Below are 24,417 nucleotides of genomic sequence, written 5' to 3' on the forward strand. Positions count from 1 at the left end.
AAAGAGCAGATCAGAGCATAACAACAGGTCACTTAAGGCTACATGTAGAACGGTATGAGGAATGTAATGAACGTATGCATTGTTTTAACATCAGGCTACAGTATATTCATCTTTGGCACTTGTGATTTCCTGTTTGACATAAAAAGCTTCAGAGATATGAGACAAAATGGCCGACAGCTCTTCATCCTCGTCTCCGCGTCGTCGTTGTCTTCGTTAAAGTCTCTTTTCTTTTCGTGTCTTTTCAAGCCCATAAACACAGAAGAGTCAGAGCTGCGTTCGCCGGCCCCTGGACGTTGCATAGTGTTGCAGAATTGTAGAGTGAAAGCCTGGTGGTTTGGTGTGTAACTTTATTTATTTTTCCTTCTTGTAAACGTGAGGCTCCGTAGAGGTCAACGCGCCGCATGCTTGTCGAATCCTCTCCATGTTTGTTTGTGTACATCCTGTTGTCCTTTTAAAAACAACAACAACCACCACACTGTGTACGCATCAGCTCTGAGAGTCAGTGTGTCTGTGTCCAGCGGCACCGCTGGTACCAAGGCACGGTTCACGACCTCTGCCCGACGCCATTTTGGAAGTCATTTTGCAGCTAAAAACCTACATCTTAAGGGGATCCTCAGTGGGAATGGAACGTTATATTTGAAATTATGTTTTCTTTAGTGTATAACCATCTTCAACTAAGAATTGTTATTAGAATGCGTGAGCGGGTCTTCTTCACGGAGTCCGCCATGTTTCTACAGAAGCCCAGAATGGACAAATCAAACCCTGAAACTAGAGAGACTTTCATGTTTTTACCTGAAGGTAGGGCTAGCTAGGCAATATGACCAAAATCTTCCCTCACAATATAGATAATGTCATGACTTGATAACGGTGTATATCAGGATATGGAACGTTTTCTGTGAATAAATAAATAGCATATATGAAACGTGGTTTTGTAAAGTCATGTGTGAATTGAGTACTTGGAGTACTTTCTCATTTAATTAAGGACTTGAGTGCAGACATTTTAGTTAGCATGCGCTTGTTGTTATTAATTTAGACGGGGTAATTTAAATTGACAGATGATTGCAATCTGCAAACTCACCACTAGATGGCACCACATCCTACACACTGTCCTTGTAAAAAGGAAAACTGTATTTTATTAAAACTCGTAATTGATCCTATTGGGATGAAATCTTGGTATGTGGCCACATCACCAAAAAAAAAAAAAGGACTGCCAGTTTAGATTGGAAGTTTAGATTAATTTCCAGATTATCTAAACAACCTTTTCGGTAGTCAGATTGAAAGTTCAAGGCAAAGAAAAACTGTAGTCGGTACAACCACAAAGACTGTGACGGATGTTTCTAATAATATTTCCTTCCTTTTTATATCTTCCACATACATTTGTTTTATCCGACTGCTCCAAAGAAACTCTCTTTTTAACTCCTAACTTTTAGTTTCTGTTGCTCAGACCGGAACAACGTTGAGGAACGTTGCAGCTCAAACAGACAGATGTTTTAAACGCAACTATAAAAAAATACATTAAAAAGGAGTAAATACAAATACACTGAAACAGTTTAAAAAAAGGCTGTTTGCAGCCGCTATGACCTCCAAAATGGCCCCAGAGTTTGGTGTTTTTAACCTGCGAGCCTTCCGGATGTTGTGCGTGAACACATGAACGCGCAGGCGTCCCCCGGCCCTCAGGTCCAGACCTCCATGGGCACCATGGCCTCCTTGGAGCCCATGGGGGGGAGCAGGTTCTGCTCGCACAGGAACTGAAGCGGGAACTGGACCAGGAAGCCGCGGATCTTCTTCAGCTCCTCGTGAGCCCGGGCCGGGTCCTCCTTGTCCAGGCCCGGCTTGGCGAGGTAACCCTCCAGCTCCAGGATGTTACGGACGTCGCTGGACGGCAGACTTCGGAAGACCTGAAGAAAAAGAAGAAGAAAAAAAAGAGGACGGACAAGTCAGAACTGGTCCTGAACTAATTTGTCAAAATGTGTTAGTTTTGTCTTCAATTCTTCTGGTTAATTCCTGAAATTTGTAATGACAATTTTTCCAGTTACAATATGTATTTTATTATAATCCATTTGTATCTGTGGGTTTTGCGTTTCACCAGGATCATCATGTGACCAGAACTCTTTAATGTTAAAAAGTTTTCTGTTTCATTTTAAATAGTAAAATGTTTTCTGGTTATTATAAATAATTATAATAATCCGCTCTACTAATCAACACAATATATCTTTAAATTTCATTTCAGCAACACACTGCATTTTGTTATTTTCTTTATCTAGAAACACTAGTCAGATATAATTTCCAGGTGTTTAAAGTAATTTAAAGTGCACATTTAATTCAAATTAACACTCAAACAAATGTAAATACAGTTTTACAAAACTGAAATAAAATCTGCTCAAATCACTACTATTTTAAAAACACAACTGACATTTCAGGATTTGATTTTGAAATCAAATCTTTCAACACGAGGAACAAGAAGCGGACTCGCCTTCTGGTAGATGGAGGCGTTGCGAGCGCAGGTCGCCATCCAGACCTCCTTGTAGAAATGATCACTGAGGGGATCCGACACGTCGATGGAGGCGTCCGTGTTGGCGCCCAAAATCATCCTGAGAGAGAGAGAGAGAAAGGGAGAGGGAGAGAGAGAGAGAGAGAGAGAGAGAGAGAGAGAGGGAGGGAGAGATCAGAATCAGACAATCTCTCGGCTTGATATTGTGGTGTTGAATTTTAAACGGGACATATTATACAAATGTTTAGGTTCATACTGTAAAACAGCATATGGTATAACTGTGTCTCAGTACCTGAAGCACTCGAGCCGGAGCTGCAGGGCGTATTTTCCAGCTTGGTACTCCTGCCCGTCCATCACCGCGGTAACCGTCTCCGAGTCCTCCACGATCACCGCCACCTCGCTGTCCCTCTTTCCCAACATGCTCCGGTCGTTGATGTTGGCAGAACCTGCAAAGGGACAAGACAAGTGAGGTCAGAGTCCGCCAGCAGGGGGCGCCACAACACCTGAGTTCAGACTGCAGGTTATGCAGTCTATTATTAATTATATTATTTAAATTATTTAAAACCAAAGTTAAGGTTAAGTTATGGAGCCTGGCGCTCAGAGATACTATCACTTTAGTCCACAGGGGGCGCCAGAATCAATACAACATGAAAGTTCCTCGTCTAAAATCTTTCATGAAGCCAAATAGTTTGTCAACAACGGTCCTGCTCTAATGTGTCTGGAGCCAGGTCAAGTTAAAAAAACAGAAAAATTATGAGAAAAGTATCATCTGAGATCTGCTGGTTGCTTTTATCGGCAGCTCTCTCTCCTGTCAGAAAGACTTTTCTTTCCAACATTTTCAAGCTTTTTAAAATATTTTTTGGCTTCTTTAATATTAAAATGGACGTCACCGTCTCCTCTATTATACATGTTACAATGTTATACATGTTCCGTCTCCTCTATCATACATGTTATACATGTTCCGTCTCCTCAATCATACATGTTGTAATGTTATACATGTTCCGTCTCCTCTATCATACATGTTGTAATGTTATACATGTTCCGTCTCCTCTATCATACATGTTATAATGTTATACATGTTCCGTCTCCTCTATCATACATGTTATAATGTTATACATGTTCTGTCTCCTCTATCATACATGTTGTAATGTAATACATGTTCCGTCTCCTCTATCATACATGTTATAATGTTATACATGTTCTGTCTCCTCTATCATACATGTTGTAATGTTATACATGTTCTGTCTCCTCTATCAGACATGTTATAATGTTATACATGTTCTGTCTCCTCTATCATACATGTTATAATGTTATACATGTTCCGTCTCCTCTATGATACATGTTATAATGTAATACATGTTCCGTCTCCTCTATCATACATGTTATAATGTTATACATGTTCTGTCTCCTCTATCATACATGTTATAATGTTATACATGTTCCGTCTCCTCTATCATACATGTTATAATGTAATACATGTTCCGTCTCCTCTATCATACATGTTATAATGTTATACATGTTCTGTCTCCTCTATCATACATGTTATAATGTTATACATGTTCCGTCTCCTCTATCATACATGTTATAATGTTATACATGTTCCGTCTCTTCTATCATACATGTTATAATGTTATACATGTTCCGTCTCCTCTATCATACATGTTATAATGTTATACATGTTCCGTCTCCTCTATCATACATGTTATACATGTTCCGTCTCCTCTATCATACATGTTATAATGTTATACATGTTCCGTCTCCTCTATCATACATGTTATACATGTTCCGTCTCCTCTATCATACATGTTATAATGTTATACATGTTCTGTCTGGATATTTCATTACATCTGTCATCTTTTAATCTTGCGATGGAGAAACTCAAGCAAGTCACCATCGATAGACTTACCGATGATGACGGTGTTGTCGTCCGCGATGAGCATCTTGCTGTGCACGTAGATGAGCTCGGTGACCAGCTTCCCCTCCAACTCGGCGTGAGTTCTCAACCCGGCGATGGAGATGTAGTTCATCCACTGGTCTTCCACTGGGAACCAGGAACAGACCAGTCAGAGTCATGTTGGGACTAAACTACATCGCTATCACCAAATTAAGGACACGCCGAAACACTTTTTTGCACGTTGATATTTATGAAGAAAGTCAGAGTAACAACACACACGAGGTAATAATGTAAAGTGCATTCATCTGACATCAATGGAGGAAACAAGAAAACAAATAAAAAACATGCAGTGAAATTAAAAGGAACAAATTAAAACGAATGAGATTTTTCCTTTATGTTTTGTGTGTACACAGTACATAGTTCTGTGTGTACACATTTCCCTCTTTACTGTAAATCAACATTTCCCCTTAAGGCACAATAAAGATGAACTGAATAGAGAACAAACACTTCTTTGATTTCTTGCATTTTTCTTGTGCTCATTGCGGTTCATGTGTCTTCATCCAGACCGGGAAGCTATTTCTTTTGGGCGGACATTTTAACTTATTTTCTATTGAAGTATTGCACTTAATGAATGGAAAATAATAATGCAAATATTTATTCATAATTTGTATAGTTTAATTAAATGTAATTATTTTAATTTGATTATTTTATCTTGTTTTGGGGTGTTTATGTTGGGACATTAAAAAATTGTTTTTTTAATGACAAATCATTCGTATTAAACATACGATTTCAAACCCTTATCTCAGGGATGGCCATGAATAATGTCCCAATTTAAATATATTTTTAGCTATACTCCGATCAGACATAATTTTACACTCATGTCGGGCATTTTAAGTTTCCCAACCCCTCAAATCCCCCTAATGACCTCGACAGAAGTACGTTTGTGAACTCCCAAGAAGGATCGAGTGGCTCCGTGTTACGACCTGTGTGGTCAACGGAAACCCCGAACACCAGCGGCGTCGTCGGACACGGGACACACACATGAATTATAGAGCCGAGCACAAGTACGGAGTCCCAGATGACCACAGCTGAGCTGGTGGAGAGCAACGCCACGGTGTTTATACCAAAGATAGAAACAACTGAACTTCTCTCTCTCAATTAAAATATACTATTCCTGTTTCGTCTTGATTTCCCATGAGCCTCCATTTCTTATTATTTTTAAGACTTTTAAGAAAAACTTTCTCTATAAAATGTTTCAGAAGATGCTTAAAAAGACATTTAACTGCATTTTTTGTATAGTTTTCTATGTGTTTTGTTGTCCATGTATTCCATGTTGAATGTTTTATATGATATCTATATTTGTTGTTGTCTTTTTTGTTGTCGATAATGTAAAGTTATTGATATCATATGTCCTATAACTTGTCTTATAATAGATACAACAGAAATACATGTTGATCTGCAACCTCCCCGCTAGGCGGCGCCAGATCCGACGCACTGCGTCTTTAAGGAACAAACGCAGAAGCCCTTTACTAACGCTAAGTCTCTGAAAATGTTGTTGCGCAATGTCAGGAAGTGGAAGAGCGGCAAAATAGAAACGCGGATACGGTCGTTGGCTTACTCTCTCTCTTGAGCTGGGAGATGATGGAGAAGTCTCCTCGGTTCATGGTCCTGCAGGAAACAGAAGGACGGATGAGCAGCAGGCCCACATTCCTCAAGTGTGTGTGTGTGTGTGTGTGTGTGTGTGTGTGTGTGTCACAGTGTTTGCATGGGGAGGGCTGAGTGTTTACTCAAGAATACAAGCTAGACAATGAATGTCAGCCTCAAAAGGAATGGCACGTCCTCACACTCACACTCTCTCACTCACACACACACACACACACACACGCACACACACCTACAGCACTGTGTTAAAGAGGTGAGGTGTGGCAATAGTCCATCACTGGGATTTAACCTTCGTGAGACAAACTCAAACAGAAGGTGGGTTAAAGGCAGCTATGTCTCTCACACGCACACGCACACACACACACACACACACACACACACACACACACACACACACCTGTAGTTGAAGTGCATGACGGCCTGGATGGCGCTGCCTCCTCCCGTGTTGATGTCTCCTTCAAAGCCCGGCAGCAGAGGCGTCACCACGTACACTCTGAACTTCTTTCCCTCCCTGAAAACATAAAAAAAACCTGATGAGGACACGTCTTAACGTCTCCGGAACAAAAGAGCAGAATAACCGTGTGAACAGGTGTCCGTGAGGCTGGGTCACAAAACCAGCACCCACACCTGGAACATCCGTGAGGTGGTGAACAAACTCGGTCAATACGTTTTTTTCCCCCCAACAAAACTAGCATGTATGCGGCAAGTTCACGGAGGTTCGTGAGGCAGTTTGGGAAGTTGATCCAAGCGGAGCATAAAATCACAATAACTTTCTAAATAACTGTGTAATTTAACAGCTTCACGGCCGAGGAGACGAGAGAAAGCACCTTGAGGATTTATTCAGACACGAGGAAGTCAACGCTTCACGTTTCCTTCAGCCTTTCAGAGACGAGACAGACGGTTTTATTAAAGCCGTCCTGGATTGTGTGTGCTGCTGAAGAGAAATCAGGTCAGGTGTGTGTGTGTGTGTGTGTGTGTGTTTTCCTGTGTGTCCTCTGAAGATCTGACATCCCGGACGACAAAATCATCACAGTGATGAAAAACAAAACAAACAATAAAAAAAGACGGAAGCTCAAACGGGGAAATATTCAAATAAATCTTTACAGAGGACAAAGTCAACACACATCAGTTTGTTCTCTGGAAGACACACCCAGCAACATGCACCGTGTGTGTGTGTGTGTGTGTGTGTGTGTGTGTTCCTGGAAGTCGGTTCAAGATAAGCATACACAAAGACAATTATTCAACGAGTATTTCGAGCCGAGGCTAAACACACACACACACTGCAGTTTACAAAGTGTGTGTAATCTAATGTAATACTTATATGTGTGTGTGTGTGTGCATGTGTGTGTGTGTGTGTGTGTGTGTGTGTTATTACTTGTATGCTCTGATGATCCGCTGAGCTATCGCGTCCCCTATCTTGTTGAAAACTTGTCTGTTGTCTGCACAGCTGATGAAGAACTGATTCTGAAAGACAAACACACAACTTTAATATAAATTCAATTATGACCAATAAATGACCAGTTACCAGTTTATATGACTAAATAATACAAGATTTAACTCATAGACATCACTCAGAAACTTTTCCAAGTTTTTGAAATGTTATGTTTTAAAATGTAAATGCAGTGTTATCTTATCAAACATTTCCAGAACATGAATACAAAAATTGGATAAAAAAAAGGCTCAAAATGATTGTTTCTTTTTGTTGACATATTAAAGTCAACGGTTAAAAAAAATGAGGTTTTAGATATCTCTTTGTTTCATTCCATAAATCAGAAAATACTGTCAACATCCCTTAAAACCATGTATTTATTAATAAATGTAGTATAAATGAGGCTCTGATATTAAAATGAACTGATAGATAACCATGAAACTTCATCACTTCATCACTGACATTAAGAAGATTGTTTATTGTATTACAAGTTTTATGAAATGTTAGGTTTAAGGCATTATGTAATGGTAACTTTTGGTGAATTTATGAGAAATCTACAGACATAAACAGACAAAATAGTAAAATAAAGTAAAATGTTTGACTGTTGTGGATGCAGTACCTCGATGTAGATGAAGTGTTGGCTGTTCTGGATGACGTGCACGTAGGCGTTGTGGATGGACTCCTCGTGGTATTTGATGCCGGCGGACCAATCGCACGCCGAGCGAAGGATCTGGAGGACGAGAGGAACGAGAGGACAGGAAGTTTTCTTTCTTCTTTTTTTGCTTTTGAGGCGTCTGAGCTCTGATGCAATGTTCAAACTTGTTTACAATCTACAACGCAACAGTCTTAAAGGCGGCCGAGCTGAAACAAAATAAAGAAGGAGGAGCCGACCTGCACTTTGGCGGGGGTGCAGTTGGGGACTTGGTATCGCTGCTCGCCGGCGGTGGTGTGAGACTTGGGCAGCAGATACGGGTACGACAGAGACCGGTACTTCGGCTTCACGAGCTGGCAGATAAACAGAGGAAAACATCAGATTTACGTGGTCGGCTGCAGGGTCGCAAATAAAAAATACTCCAAAGATTTGTTTCATTTCATCACTTCTGTCCGGACGGTGATTATTTCGGGGAGTTATTTAAAAAGGGATACTTAAAAAGAAACAATAATCTGCTGAGGACGTATTTTAGACTCCTAAAAGGATCAATATCAGTTTAAGTGAACACTGTATTTAGAATATTTTCACCTCCTTAACTTCCCACCAGACTCCATTCACAAAAACAGAGATTGTACCTCACAGAACTTGCTCACAGGAGTTGCTGGTTTAATACCCAGGCAGAAGTAGAGCAGCAACTCCTGTGTTCTGTGAGGTAAATGTATCTGTGTTTGTCAATGGAGTCATGTGTCTTTGAGCTTAACGGCTTCGGTTCCTTTTAGGTGTCTAACGCCCTTTACAACGGGGGACTGGAGCCGTTTTCTCCGTTCCACCTCTTTTGAAAAACAAAAAACAGACATTTTTACATTGCAGAACACAGGAGCTGCTGCCCTACCGTTAGTTAGTTTGTGTGACTTTGATTAATTAAAACCGGATCTTTAAAACACACAGATGGAGGCAGCGATAGACCAACAAAATCACTGTTTTTGTCAATGGAGTCTGGTGTTCGTTCCCCGTCAGAAAGGGCTCTACACAGTGGCACTAACAGCTCATGAAAAATGCAGATTTTTGTGAATACTTTGAGCCATTTGGCTAGAATCGGGACAACAGCAGCGCGACCTCTGACCTTGGTGAAGTTCCACCGCTGGATGAAGTGTCTGGCCACGTCCCGAGCTGCCTTCCCGTGAACCACCGAGGAGATGTCGTGCCAAGGCATCCTGGGAGTCGTGTGTCTGTCGATGAAATCTGCAACGGGGATGTGAGAAAGGAGGACGGGGCCCCGGGTGAAATAAAAAATAAAAAAATAAAAATCTCCGAACATCTTCTTCACATGTGAGCGAGACGAGCGTCTCACCATCGAACGGCTTGTCCAGCTGGATCCAGTCCTTGAACACAAAGTTGCAGTAGTCCTTTCCGTGCCAGAACCGCGTGTTTCCCAACAACTCCCCGACACCCGTGTGCAGACTACGCACTGAGCCGCTTCCTGAAACACACACAAACACACACAGTTATTTATCGGTGCAACACAACTAAAAGATGAGTCTTCACTGCAGGAACCTTTAAACAAATTAAGCCCCTTTTTTTGACTGAAGCAACTTTTCTCAGGAGAAGAGGAACCTTTTGAGGAACTCGTTGGGTTTTGGTTTACAATCTGGGGATCCAGGTGCCGAAGACCACAGTGGGGGTGATAACACCACATATGGCTGTGGTCTAAAACCCAAAACCATGTGATGCATTGGTGTTTGGAAAATGCTTTGACGGCAGAAATTAAACAGCAGCTGGAGGAAAGAAAGCACCTCATAAAACCTCAGAGAGGAGACATGCACACTGCACTCACCGCACACATTTGTTTTAATCATTTCACTTACCTGAAATACATTAAAACAAACATTTAAAAGTAATTACGACCTCATTTGTTGACAGTAGCGAACAGCAGCTGATAAAAAAGCCTTGTGTGCTGCAGCAGGGACATATATGTTTGTTTTAAAATAATAATTTAGGGAACAGGAGCAGGAGATTACATGCTGCAGTATCAAGTAAAACCACAGAAAGATATCAGGGTTTATAGGCCACATGATGTCCTTGTACTGCTGCTCTACATTTCCCCGCTAAGTCGTGCTTGTTTCTGTCTTTTTCATTAGTTATAAATCCGCATTTGCCTGTTTTTATCATTGTGGTTAAAAGATTATTTTTTTGTATTCAAATCACCTTAATTCTAAAATCAAGACCCAAGAGATGTCTTCAAATCTCCTGTTTGAGTCCAATACTAAAGTTCAAGATTATATAATAATCAGAGAAAAGCATCAAATTGTCATATTTGAGATGTGAAAACCAGCAGATATTTGACCTTTTTTCAAACAAAAAAAGACACAAGACAATTAAATAGTAGGGAAAAAACATTTTCAGAATCGACCTTTGACACAAGCTGCAAACTCAGAGCACCAAAGGCCGTTCGATCCAGATCAAAACCACGGCAAAGCACTCGGCAGCGCCGCCGACTCACCAGCCCGACTCTGGCCAATGGGAGCGACCGTCCTCAGCTCCACCAGCCGGCTGGGGATCAGCGTGTGTTGGCTGCTGATGCTGTTGGACCAACCTGAACAGAGCGGCCACAAACACTGAGACGGCACCACAGATGGAGGCTATCGCTGCCGGAGGAGAAGCTTTAAAAAACGCCAACAAACGTCTTAGACCGACTACGCTGCTGAGACCATGGCCTCTGGAGCCAACATGGCCGCTGCTGTGACCAGGGCTCCTAGAGCCAACATGGCCGCTACTGTGACCAGGGCTCACAGAGCCAACATGGCCGCTGCTGTGACCAGGGCCTCCGGAGCCAACATGGCCGCTGCTGTGACCAGGGCCTCCGGAGCCAACATGGCCGCTGCTGTCACCATGGCCTCTGGGGCCAACATGGCTGCCGGAGGGCACACAACCTCACCACTGAGAGCAACTATTACACCGTGTAAAACACAAGTATTGACAAACAATAAAAATGGATATTTCTGATTGTTTTAAGTGGGGTTGGAATATTCTGCCATGGACGTATTTTAGACACCCATAAGAATCAATATCAGTTTAATTTATGTTATATTTAGAATGTTTTTTCCTCTTTAACTTGCTGTCATAGAGACTTACTTAGAGACTGACGGTGCTGCTGCTCTCCTTCTGCCTCCTATTTTAAAGATTTTGTTTTTGCTCCTGTGTTCTGTGAGGTAAAATCACAGTTTTTGTCAATGGAGTCCTGTGTCTTTTACGCCTGTCTGACAGCAAAGTAAAGTGGTGAAAATATTATAAATATAGCGTTCACTTTAACTGATATTGATTCTTTTAGGCGTCTGAAATACGTCCACAGCAGAACATTGCTTTGCTCCCTTGCTGATACTCCATCTACTGTAGTAATACTGTAGTAATACACTGTAGTAATACTGTAGTAATACACTGACTATGGACATGTACCCCATACAACCACACACATGAAATAAATATATATCCACTCACTCTCTTCTTCCTCCAGCTCACTGTCGCTGTCCGCCTGGGCCAGTCCGTGTTTCTGCAGGTGTTTCCGGATGCTGAACCTGGTCCTCTTCAGCCTCCCCTGACCTTTCAGCCTGGGCTGGTCCGCCGAGTCCGTCACCGTGAAGATGGCTTTCCCGTTGGTCTGGGCGCCGCCGGTGCCGCCGCTAGCCGGGGCGGCCATGCTGGAAGAGGCCGTTTCCGTCTGAGAATCATTTAAACACGCTCAGCGTTAATCAGGGTGGTGGAGTCAAAACAAAAGCACTGAAACTACATTGCATATATAAATACATATATATATTTATTTATTATATATGTATATATATATATGCATATATGTATTATATAATAATAATATACATGTATATATATATATATATATATATATATATATATATATATATATGTATAATATAGTTATTATAAACAAAATAATGTTATCTAAGATTGGATGATTAAATCCAATTTGTATCATTAGTTAAATAAAAAACAATCAGGAATCCTCTGAAATGTGAAGTTAAAATAATAAATGTTTTCTTGTTTTAAGCTTTGCGACGATGTATTTTTATAGATAAATCAATGGGTTTTGGAGTTTCTTTAGACATTAGAGTATGAAGAAGATATATGACTTTGTCCGGGCATCAATGTGTGTGTGTGTGCGTGTGTGTGTGTGTCTGTGTGCGTGCGTGCGTGCATGTGTGTGTGTGTGTGCATATGAGACCTGCTCCAAGTGTGAGAGTGTAACACTCCCGACGTCCGTCAGCCGGTGCTCCCTGTCGTCCCAGCGACCGTACGCCAGGTCGATACCACCGACGAAGGCCACCGATTGGTCGATGACGATGATCTTCTCGTGATGCGCCCACAGGTAAACGGCGGAGGAGACGTGGTCGGGGTGACGCATCACCTTTGGAGAAAGAAATAAAAACATGCAAGAACTCAGACAGGAAACTGCAGTTCCTCAAATGGCCACTTGAGGCTCCAGAATCACGTCAATCCCCATTGACCTCTATGTTAAAATGCTGAACTTTACAGCAGAAATAAACATGTTTACAACCTGGTATTAAAAACAGTTTTGGACTCTATAGATAATATCCCCATTCATGACCCATTCATCTGCGTAATATATATATTAAGGGTTGAAATAATACTTCCAGTCTTTGTGCTAAAGCTATGGAGAACTAAAGCTGCCGTGAATTAATTTATTCATTTAATGAGTAATTTATTATAATAAATAAATACAAAAAAAAAAAAAAAAAAAATCTATAAATATTTAGATACTTAATCACATCCCAATTTATTCATGTTGTCCCATATTTAACCTATGGGTGAAGAAATACAAAAATAAAAATAAATAGATATGGAAACGGATAAAAACAGAAATACATTTTGACAGAACATGTTTGTATGATAAACATGCAGAGGTACATTAATGCAGCGCCTCACCTTGATGTTGGGGTGCAGGGTCAGCAGCGTCCGCTTGCTGTATTCAGAGTTGGTGCCCAGCGCTAACTCCACCTCCTTGTACAGCATCACGAAGATCCGCACGCCTTGTTGCTGTGGAAACAACGAAAACCGACAGCGAGGATTGAAAACCATGTTTTCTTCACACACAAAAAAGACTCATTATTGTCATATTTTCATCTTTCTGACGGTCCTTGAACACATCATGTGTCAGAAAAAGCTTGAAAATGTGATATTTTATCAAAAACATTTTATTCTACGAGTCTAATTTAAAATCTTGCCCAAAATAAACCGTTTACTTTAAACAGATTCTGTAAAAACATTAAATTCTGAGCTCCTCAGTGGAACTATGAAGCCATGAAGAGTTCATCTATGACCAACAGTCATGTAGCAACAATTCTAAAAACAGAAAATAATTAACTGGTTAAATTAAATATAATTAAGTAGGAAAATAAATGTTTTTTTCTTTTTCAATTTCTGTGCATTTTATTTAATTTCTAAATTAACGTGCACGTGTATTTGATAGTATTATTTTTTTTCTTTCTCCATTATTTCATTAAATATGTATTTATTTATTTATTATAATGGCAGCTTTAGTCCTCCACACCATCACTTCTCATAGCTCATAGTTTCAGCCGCTTCCTGCTCACCGCTTTGCGTTTCAATACGAAGTCCAGACGCCAACGGTTCCCCTCGACCACCGGCCTCTTCAGGAAGATCTCTGGACTCAACCTGTGGAGCGACAATACTTTACTTTCCTTATATAGTTTAATGGCAGTACTTTATTGTACTGTATTGATAGGAGGACTACAGTACTAACATTTACTCAGGAGTACTTCTTCCAATATTGCAGACACTGTAAATCACTTACGCACACACAAACACACAGTTCAATACTACATGCTGTGTGTCTGTGTGTCTTGTGTGTGTGTGTGTGTGTGTGTGTGTGTGTGTGTGTGTGTGTGTGTGTGTGTGTGTGTGTGTGTGCACTAGTATAACAGTAGTCAGAGCCCTCAGACTGTAACAGATCTCTTTGCACTTGGCGGTCACCTCTTGAGGAGGTTTCTGATCACTCATTGCACTCTGAGACAAACAAACACACACACACACACACACACACACACAAATACACAAACACAGAAAGGAACAAATCCCCATTCTTTGTAACATACACACACAAACTTACCACCAGTCTGTGATGAATATTTCCTCCTTGGCTTCTTCAAGGGCGTTGGCCACGTCCTCCATGTATGTTTGTCCATTCACATACCTGTAGAATACACACACGCACACACACACACACACACACACACACACACACACACACACACACACACACACACACACACACACACACACACACACCATTAGACAGCAAGAACAACCCAAACAAACACTCCCCCCTCTCACTTTTCAACCTCTCCATCTTCTGTTATTTTATTATGCTTTTAAAAGAGCACACACACCAGAAACACACACACACCAGACACACACACACACCAGACACACACACACACACACACACACACACACACACACACACAGTCTCACAGACAGTATAGTGTTGCCCAGCTGGGAGACAGGTGATGAGCAGGTGAGGCTCACTTTCTCTCTCTTTGTGTCAGGTTACTCCAGCGCAGACACACACACACGCTGACCCGTACACACACACGCTGACCCGTACACACACAAACACACACACACGCGCATGTGCACACTCTTCCAACTGCTTGGGAGCCTCGTCTAGACATTTTCACCAACATCTGGTGCTCGCCACTAATTTATGCCACTTTGAGACCGCTGGCTGCGGCCGGTGAACTCGTTTTCCTCCATTTAAAAAAAAAAAAAGGTTTCACCGTAAAAGAACACCGATGCTAAAATCAGTCAGCTAAAATGTCAAAAAGGTGAACACTGTTTTTTTGGTTACCATTTGGCGGGGATGTTCACTTCCTCCCTGGCGAAGGAGCCGAAGCGGTGGTCTTTGAGGAAGGCCGAGCCGTGCTTCTGGACGAAGCCCTCGATGGCCTGACCCCACCAGCGGGCGTGTCGGTAGCTGGTGCACTTCAGCACCAGGGATCTGTGGACACACACACACACACACGCACACACACACACATACACACACCTTCAGTTCAGTTGAAATTTCACTGTTGGTCTCAGCCGAGTCCTTCATGTTTTCAGAATTTAATATTTTTTTTTACAGAATCTGGTTACTGCAAATAGTTTATTTTTTGGGAAAACGTTTAAATGAGACACTTAGAATGAAGTGATATTGATGAAATTTGCAATTCTAAGCGTATATTTGGTTTCCTGTTTCCCATCAGAAGAGTTTAACTTAAGGACTGTTGGAAATTTGAGAATCTGAAAAAAATTAAATTAAATAAATGTAAAAAAATAATATATATATATATATATATAGTGTTTAAGGACTGTTGGAAAAATATAATAAATAAATACAATAAATACATATATATATATATATATATATATATCAAATGAAAATCAAAAATCAAATGAAAATGAAACATTCAGAACAAAACGAATCAGAAACATCATACATGTCTGTACGTATTATTCTATTATTCAAGTTTTTAGGTTCCACTTGACGTGACGGCGACACAGATACAGACACACACACACACACACACACAGGCCGGCGACACAGACACACACACACACAGACACACACACAGGTGCGCCTCTCACCTGGACAGACTGTCGATGCGAACGCCGTGTTTGGTCTCCGTCTCTTTGGAGTCCATCTTGATGCTGAACTCTTTGTCGAACAGCATCACGAAGGAGATGGCGCCCGAGTCCGGCTTCATGTAGAGCAGGAACGAGTCCTTCACCACCAGCCAGCTGCACACACACACACACACACACACACACACACACACACACACACACACACACACACACACACACACACACACACTCAGAGCCAAGCTTCTTTCGAACAAAAATATTTACATAATTTCAAAATATCATACTTGGATGGACAAAAAAAAGAAAGAAAGTGACTTTCTATCTTATGATCAATATGATCAATACGATCAAAGCGATCAAAGTGAACGATGACCGTGTGTTTGATCACCGACCGTTTGGACCAGCGGTAACACATCCGGCTGCGACCGCAGCAGTTCAAGCCGGGGATTCGATGGCCGCCGGATCTTTTCAGCACCATCCCTTCTCTGGAAGACAGAAAATAAATAAAAAATACTGTAAATATGTGTATTATAAAACTTTAGATATTATAGTGTATTGTTGCTTCTTTATCAAATGATTGATTTCCTTAATGAGAACTATTTTGCTTTATTTTTGTCTCGCTAGGTTTATGTTTTCTTTTGTTCTTATTGTACATTTGCTTTTTTTGTAATACATTTGCATCGTGTTCAGCACTTTGGTTGATTTTTAAACGTGCATTAAAGTTTAACTTGAAATACATCGACGTGCAAATGAATGGAACACAAGGTGAGCGTCATTAACATTAGAGAGGGAAGGTAACGTGTTCTTACAGGCCCTTGGGTCCGAGGTCGTGGATGAAAGACAGCTGGCTGATGTCGATGAACTCCATCTGAGAGAGAGAAACCACTTTGTTGTTGGGCAATAACATTTATTATTAATAACTTCTAATACGTACATTTTTGTTGTACGTATTCACATACCGTTGCGTGGTAGTTCCTGTACATCGGCGTCTTGAGCAGGTTGTTCAAGTAATCCTCCAGTTGTTTCTGGAACATGGGATCAATAAACAATAAACAATAACAAACAATAAAAGTCAGACTCAATAAAGTGAAATCCGGCGGGTGATTGGCGGCGTACCCGGCGACTGGAGACCTGCCCGTCTCTCTCCAGCTCGTCTCCGCCCCCTCGGGGGAGGTTGGGGATCTGCCTCCCCTCGCTCTTCGCCGCCGACTGCCTCTTAATCGTGTGGCTGCAAGGAGAAAGAGAGAGGGAGAGAGGTCGCCGGTTCAAATCCCCGGGTCGGCGGAGCAAAAATAAGTCGTCTACGTCGCTTCTAGTCTGAGTTCAACTGAATTTAAACCAGAGATCATCTGTTTTTCTTTTACCTCCGCGTCGGCAGCGGCAGCTTCATGAAGGTCTTGTAGCTCCTCAGCTCTCGGTGGAGGTCCATGAAGTGTTTCTCCTTCCTCTTCACCAGCCAGGTGAACTCCCCGTGCTTCATCTCGATCTTAAACACCGCCGGCAACGCCTGAGCAGAGACACAAAAGGTCAGAGAGTGACCTTCAAGGCTTCACTTTTTTTAAGTTTTCCGCGTTTGGCATCTTCTTCTTTCTCTTCTTCGGATTCACTGGTCTCCTCAGTGAGTCAGAGCCGACGACGTCACCGCTCGTACGTTTGTTTGAGGAAATAAAACCAAAACCTCGGCCGGTTCGGTGTCGTAGTCGTAAAATCGAACTGTTCAAATACTTTAAACTTTATTAAAATGCCTGCAAAACTAATGACGCTTCATCAGCTTCACTGTTCTTTATGTTTCATCTGCTCGTGTCTTTTTATTTCTAATGTAGGTCGTTGTATTGGTGAGAATCTGGATTGTGCAAAATGTGTAAATATGTCAAAAAAAGCTTGTTCCAACAACTGAAGGAGAAATACAGTTTGGGTTCTTGTTGTTCTTGCAGCATCTTGCAGATAGAATACGAGCCGAGCAACAGAACTTGAAGCTTAATAACAACAATAACACCAATAAGCACCTTGTTGACGCTCCTCTGCGTGGTGACGTTGAAGCGGTCCTGAGCCGACGTGAAGCGCTCCACCTCCAGGATCTTGGCCGTGACCGGCGAGGACAGGAAGACGTTGGCTTCGGACTCCTTGAAGCCCACCAGGTGGTAGATCGCCTTGAACGGCAAACGCTCGGCTGCAGGAGAAAAAACACACACAAAACAGATGTGTGACACGGATCTGTGTGTGTGTGTGTGTGTGTTTGTGTGTGACAACGCCGATGGTGCAATGCACTCACCTGAGGCGTGGCCCTCGGCCGTGTCGTACTCGCCGTCCTCCAGGTCGAGCTCGCGGCTGTCCAGCTTGTCCATGATCTCGGTCATGTCGTTGGCCACCAGCTGCAGGGTGCTGGAGCTCGGCTCCTGTTGCCGCAGCATGGCTAGCACTCAGTCTGGAGCCCAAGGCTCACCTGGAGGGACAGGTAAGGGACGGAAAGTGGGCTTAAAAGGGTGGAACACTAAATTATCTAATCTAATCATTTTTATTTAGAGGCAGAAACCTCCGGAAGTGGCTCGTTTCAACGCGAAAAGCAGGCGTCCCACTCTGATCTACATCCAGTTTTAGTAATCAAGACACACGGCAATTTAAAAAAGAGAATACTTCCCCAAAGAATTCGAGAAGAATTTGTTGTTTTTCATTCAAAACATCTGACTCAATTCGTGCGGTGTGATCTAAGTCGGAACGGGACGATATTATCCGGACAATCAATCAATAATGCTTATTTTCAGGTATTTAAAAAAAAAAAACACAACTCGTGGATATTTCGGCACCACTGGCACGTCTTTAAAAAGTATACAATCCTCAGTTATGATCGGCAGCATTAAATCCCCCCCCCATCTTTCCTCCGTCCACTTCTTCCCCTCCGTCCCTCCTCACAGGAGACGCCGATCCAAACCACCGGATTAGCGGAGGGGAAGCGCAGGAATGCGATGCAACCGCATTCCTTCGATGACGAGCGTGTCGGAAACAAGCGGGTCAGGCGCTGCTCGTGTGTCCTCCGGCGAGCGAGGAGGATTAACTGGAGGGATTTTTTAAAAACAGAAACTGACCCAGAAACATGAATGAAACATGCAGAGACGATGACGACAGGAAGTCAATGAGTCACCCGTCATTAGTGATGCTGTAAAAACCTGTGAGCCAATCAGAGAGGAGCTGCTGCAGATGAATGGAACGTATAATTACCTAAGTTGTGTACTTGTACTTTAATATTAGTATTTTGTTTTCATGCTAATTTGTACTTCTACTCCACTACATTTATCGGAAAGCTGCAGGTACTTTGCAAATCAAAGTTTTTTGCACACAAAATATGTTAAGAGTTTAATAAAAATATTTTGCTTTGTAATTAGTGGATTAACAGATAATTTAATAATTTTTCAGTGCAAGAATGTTGTGGTTTAAAATGTAAAGAAATCACGGATGTGAACATTTGCAGCTTTTCAATTAAATTATTATGTTTTTATTTCTTTTTTACAGCTTACTGTAAAAGAGTACTTTTTACTTTCAATAATTCAAGTACATTATCCTGATTAAATGTACATACTTTTACTGAAGAAAAATATATTTTAATGCAGGACCTTAACTTGTGGTATTTGTACTTTTACTTGAGTAAAAAGTCTGAATGGAAACTCGTGGCAGATTTTACATTTGAATTTAAAACATTTATTTTAAACTTTCATATTTATAATTCATCCTCCAGAACAAATACTGTGTCCACTCACTCAACAACAAATTATGTTTGAAATGTAAAATTCCTGGAGAGAAAAAAAGTTGAAAGTTTTCAGTTGACAATTTATAAAGAAAACAAATGATTTAAATTAGAGATTAATTTGAATCATACAGATTTAGTTTATTGCTGATATCTCAGAATCAGTGCGTATAAAATGTTTTACATGCAGCATTTTTATATTTCTGTTGTACTAAATGACTAAATAAATGTTGGCACATATAGTGGTTTTTAGAGTAATTTAGTGAAATGAGTGACTCTTCTAGAAGCAGTCAGCACGATGAGGTCATTTCCTGCCTCTCAAAACGATTTTTTTGAATATGTTTCACAAACAGGGAAGTCGACTTTTATTTGGTGTTTTGGTTCCGCAGTGAATCTGTGGTTCCACTGTGGTTCCACTGAAGTCCGTCTGCTTTCACTTCCTCCTCCAGACGACCACAGAGGGTTAAAGGCTCACACTGCGGTTTAAAGCGCAGTTAGTTTTGTTATATATAACGTTTATTTTTATGATTTACACCTGAACTGATAAAAGGCAAAATGTAGAACCATTAGGTTTCATTTCATATCGTCATTGAAGTTTTGTACTTTGACCAATTATTCATTAACATTTAATCAAAGTGGTGATCATTTAATGGTTTGATTGTTTACCTTTTTGATTTTTTTCACATAAAAAAATTGCTTCGTGAACAGGAAATACTGACGGTAGAACAAATAAAAGCAGGAACACATTGTTCTTCTCGCTCTTTAATGTCGCCGTGCATCATTTAAACTGCATTTTAACAAAAAGGCTTGTGAGAAGCGAGGCGGTAACTCATTATTAGAATGAAGCCTCTAACTTTTGAATTGGAGAAATGTGTCCCAATGCTCAATTTCACCTCTCGGATTATTTATTTTTAGAGGCCAGAAAAGGTCAAACTACAATATTCTGCAAAACAATTTAAATAAACTGAATTTTGGGAGTCCCAAGTCACAAAACACACTGCATTTGTGATTTGTGAAATCGGGTTATACAAATAAATGGAATTGAATTGACTAACATCTGGTATTTCAAATATAAATATAAATATACAGGGATTTATAGATCGGCTTTACCCTTCAGTTCCCTCACATGCCGCTAATGTTTCTCACTGCAAACAAATGTGATGCAAATGCAGCAACATTGACTGTCCCTCCATGACAGGCACAGAGTACAGTACAGTACAGTCTGCATGCAAAGCATCCACAGCTTGAGGATCCTGAGTGTCGCAGTGAAATGTGTGTGAAAGTGCGTCCGAGGTGTGTCTGCAGAGGTCTGAACAAAGGCTTCCTGGTGGAACCGGTGATGCAGGGAATTTGAAGAAAAAAAAAATAGAGCCAGCAGGATTGAGTGCAAAAGAGGGCGAGTGAAGAAACCAGAGATTACACAAACAGAATCACATAAAGCGGCGGGAGGGGACAGCAGGTCCGGTCCTCGCTGCTCGGACCGCTGGCTTCACGCTCATAAACACTCTTTTGTCTTTTGTGTGCGAGGAAATAATACTATCAGCGCTGATAAATCACACTGGAACACAAACCTGACCTCCTTTTCCTCCACATTTGAACAATAGACGATAGACGTTTCTCACTTCCCGTTCGTAAGAAGGTTGTAATTCGAGGACTCAAAAACTCCTGCAAGAGAAACTAAGTATTTCACCATCTTTTTCTTAACCTAACTAACTAGTTGTGTTGTCTCAACCTAACTTGTTTCTTGCGAAGACGGAAGTTTCTTTTGAAAAGACTGTAAAAGCACGTAAAGAGCAGAGTTGCTGGACTTTTGTAGGAAAAAGCAAAACAAAATCTGGTGAAACTTGATGTGCAGGAAACTAACAAAGTGGGGCCGACTCACAACTCATAACACAATCGCTCTCTTTTAGCTTCGTTTTGGGTCTCCACCAGCTCCTGAGGGACGTGTCCGTCTCTTTAGCGGCTGAATGCTCCACGCCGTTCATTCATTGGTCTAAAACTGAGTGAGCAGCAGCATCAGAACTGAACCGGCCAATCAAAACAAAGCCCTAAAAGAGGCTTACAAAGCTCTGCAGCGCTGCATGGTGGGAACCTTCTGTGGGTTCAGAGCTACAGCCGACCCTTTTCCTATTAGATGAAATTAAATGCCACCACAAATAAAATGTAGATGAAAAAGAGCCGATGGATATTTTCCAAAAAAAGACAGGACAAACAATGAGAGGAAATTGAGCGGATCGCTGTTGAACTTGGAAATGACAAGAACATATTTTAAGATGATTAATCGTGGCGGTTGTGTGCATTACACCGGCCCAGTGAGCACTCACACTAATTGAGTACAGAGTGGAGCACCATCCCAAAGTGCATCACTCGCCAGCCAGGTGGCAGCCTGCTGCTGACTCCACACACACACACACACACACACACACACGCACACACACACAGATCAATATGATTGATCGATCTGGAGTCCACAGGTAGCGTTTGGTCGCCCGTGCAGAGACAAAGGAAACAAAAAGAGTCAGACGTGACACAGCGGAGACTATACTTATCCTGTGTATCGTCTCACTGCAGAATACCGCGACTGTACTACATGTTTAGCAGCTGGGTGTGAAAACACACACACAGCCCCGTAAACGTGTGTGCAACTGGTAACAGGTACTTAAAGAGACATTCTAAGCAATGCACACACATGTATATATCAAATAAACCACACAAAACCTTTAAAATGATGCCAAAAATACATCTCAGTGGGCAGAAAAGCCATATTTGACCTTCTGATTTTTAACTCCACGTGGTTTAATCGACCCAATGTGAAACAAAACAAGCTTTTTGAAGCCCTGTGAACGTGTTCACGACGTTTTGCACTCATGCAAACAGCTGAGAAAGGAAACGATGTGTTGCACCGTCACATTTATACGCGTTTACCGATCAAATGTTTACACGTTCGAATGGTATTTAGAGTGTTGAATAAGTGACAAAAATATCAGTTATTATCTACGCAGGGAGGATCATGAGTGTGTGTGTGTGTGTGTGTGTGTGTGTGTGTGCATCTCTGTGTCTGTCCACGCCTTATCTATCAATCTGCTGCAACAACATGTGTAATATTTTGGGTTATTCCCTTTAACCGGACCCGGTTGGGAGGGGCCGCTGCAGCGATAGTGACTACAACTCACTAACTCAGCAGTATTATTTTAAGAAATGTGTTGTTATTAACGTAATATCTACATAAGGCTAACTTCAGGTCAGCCACACTCTAAAAATAAGAAATTTGAAAACGTTACTTTAGGCTCTGAGAACTTGTGACGACATTTATTGTTATTGTTGACATTTCACAATCTCAAAAGATGAATAGAAAAACGTAGTAATGTCATTGATAATTCAAATAACAGTTTATTGTAGAAACATTTGGCAGCTCATAAAAAACACACAAACAAAGAGATTCAGGCTGGAAACTAGAAACCAGCAACGGGCTGGAAAACACAGTATGAGGAGGAGAATTAGTTTCCTTTTCTTGTACACAGACACACACACACACACACACACACACACACACACACACACACACACACACACACACACACGTGATGGCATCCACTGACCTGAGCCCGTGGAGGCTGGGGGAAGCATATCATCATCACTTCCCTGAAGTGTCCCTCTGTGACGCAACAAATTCAAAAACACAACACTCTTCTCCTCTGCAGTGTCTTTTCTGTGTCACACACACACACACGCACACACACGCACACACACACACACACACACACATCCACAGACACACACACACATTCTCTGAGCCCCTGACAGAAAGGCCGGGAGGTTGAGAGCGGAGTGCAGCAGCGACGCAGACGGAGGACGGGAAGCTTCAGGTGGGCGGGACTTAGAGGGGAGGGAGGAGCCGTGATTGGCCAGAGAGGCTTCGGGAGCTCAAAGACAGCCAATAAGAGAGAGGAGGGAGGTGAGACTTCCTGTTTGAGGCACCTGTCTGTGTTAAAGAGGCTTTGTGCCACTTCAAGAAAATTCCAACCAACTTTTCAATTTAACCACAATTCTTGATCAATTGATTGGATCGACAGAATATTGATCTGCGACTGTATTGATGATCGATTCATTGTTTGAGCTCAAGCAACATCTGCAGCTTTTCTTTGTCTATAACATATTTGGACATATTTGGATTTTTGACTGTTGGCCAAATACATTTGCGTTTATCACCATTTTCTGACATTTTAAGGATCAAACCATTAATCCAGAAAGCAATCGGCAGATTCATCAATATTGGAAATAATTCAATTAAATATTCATCACAGGCTAAACGTAGAGAAAATTCAGCTTTTGATCACCATTAATGTCCATAAATTAACACATTAATGTCTTGTCTGGCTGCAGACCGTTTCCAGCCTTCATGCTAAGCTAAGCTAACTAGCTTCATATTTAGCATATAGTACGCAATTCTAGTCTCAGTCTACTTTTCTGCTAGAAACCAAATTGGAATATTTCAAAAACTAGCAACATTTACTGCTAAAACTAGGGACACAACTAATGATAATTTTCATTGTCAAATTATTAATGATAGCTTTTATATAATATTTCATACTACAAAATATTAAAAATATTGCAATTTCCTAAAGCTGAAGTCCTTAAATGTCATGATGATGTTTTTGTATTAGATACATTTATGAACATGGAGATAGATATATGGTTTAATGTTAACTTTGAGAACTGGCTCAACCAGTGGATTCTACAGAACAACTCATTGTTGACATTCCAGACAAGGACCAAAGCATTCAGACCCCCCCCTCCTCTCCCCCACACACACACACACACACACACACTGTAGAATGGAAACAATGTGTCAGATTGTGCAGACAGATGTCTG

General features: G+C 41.3%; 1 protein-coding gene across 1 annotated transcript; it reads right to left on the minus strand.

The window, feature by feature from the left end:
• Nucleotides 1-1,673: 1,673 nt before the first annotated feature.
• pld1b (phospholipase D1b) lies at nt 1,674-18,216 on the minus strand (the record flags this gene model as incomplete). The annotated part of the gene is made up of 25 exons (XM_079234574.1): nt 1,674-1,898; nt 2,474-2,591; nt 2,784-2,937; nt 4,398-4,532; nt 6,004-6,053; nt 6,445-6,558; nt 7,423-7,511; nt 8,096-8,206; nt 8,368-8,481; nt 9,252-9,370; nt 9,480-9,608; nt 11,624-11,843; nt 12,360-12,542; nt 13,082-13,192; nt 13,750-13,831; nt 14,286-14,369; nt 15,027-15,176; nt 15,806-15,958; nt 16,198-16,290; nt 16,615-16,673; nt 16,765-16,830; nt 16,922-17,033; nt 17,170-17,312; nt 17,812-17,975; nt 18,078-18,216. 25 exons carry the CDS (start codon nt 18,214-18,216, stop codon nt 1,674-1,676), a joined length of 3,117 nt encoding a protein of 1,038 aa, XP_079090700.1.
• Between the last annotated feature and the right edge of the window lie 6,201 nt (nt 18,217-24,417).

The sequence above is a fragment of the Taurulus bubalis genome (assembly GCF_910589615.1).
Source record: "Taurulus bubalis genome assembly, chromosome: 18".
Classification (NCBI taxonomy): domain Eukaryota; kingdom Metazoa; phylum Chordata; class Actinopteri; order Perciformes; family Cottidae; genus Taurulus; species Taurulus bubalis.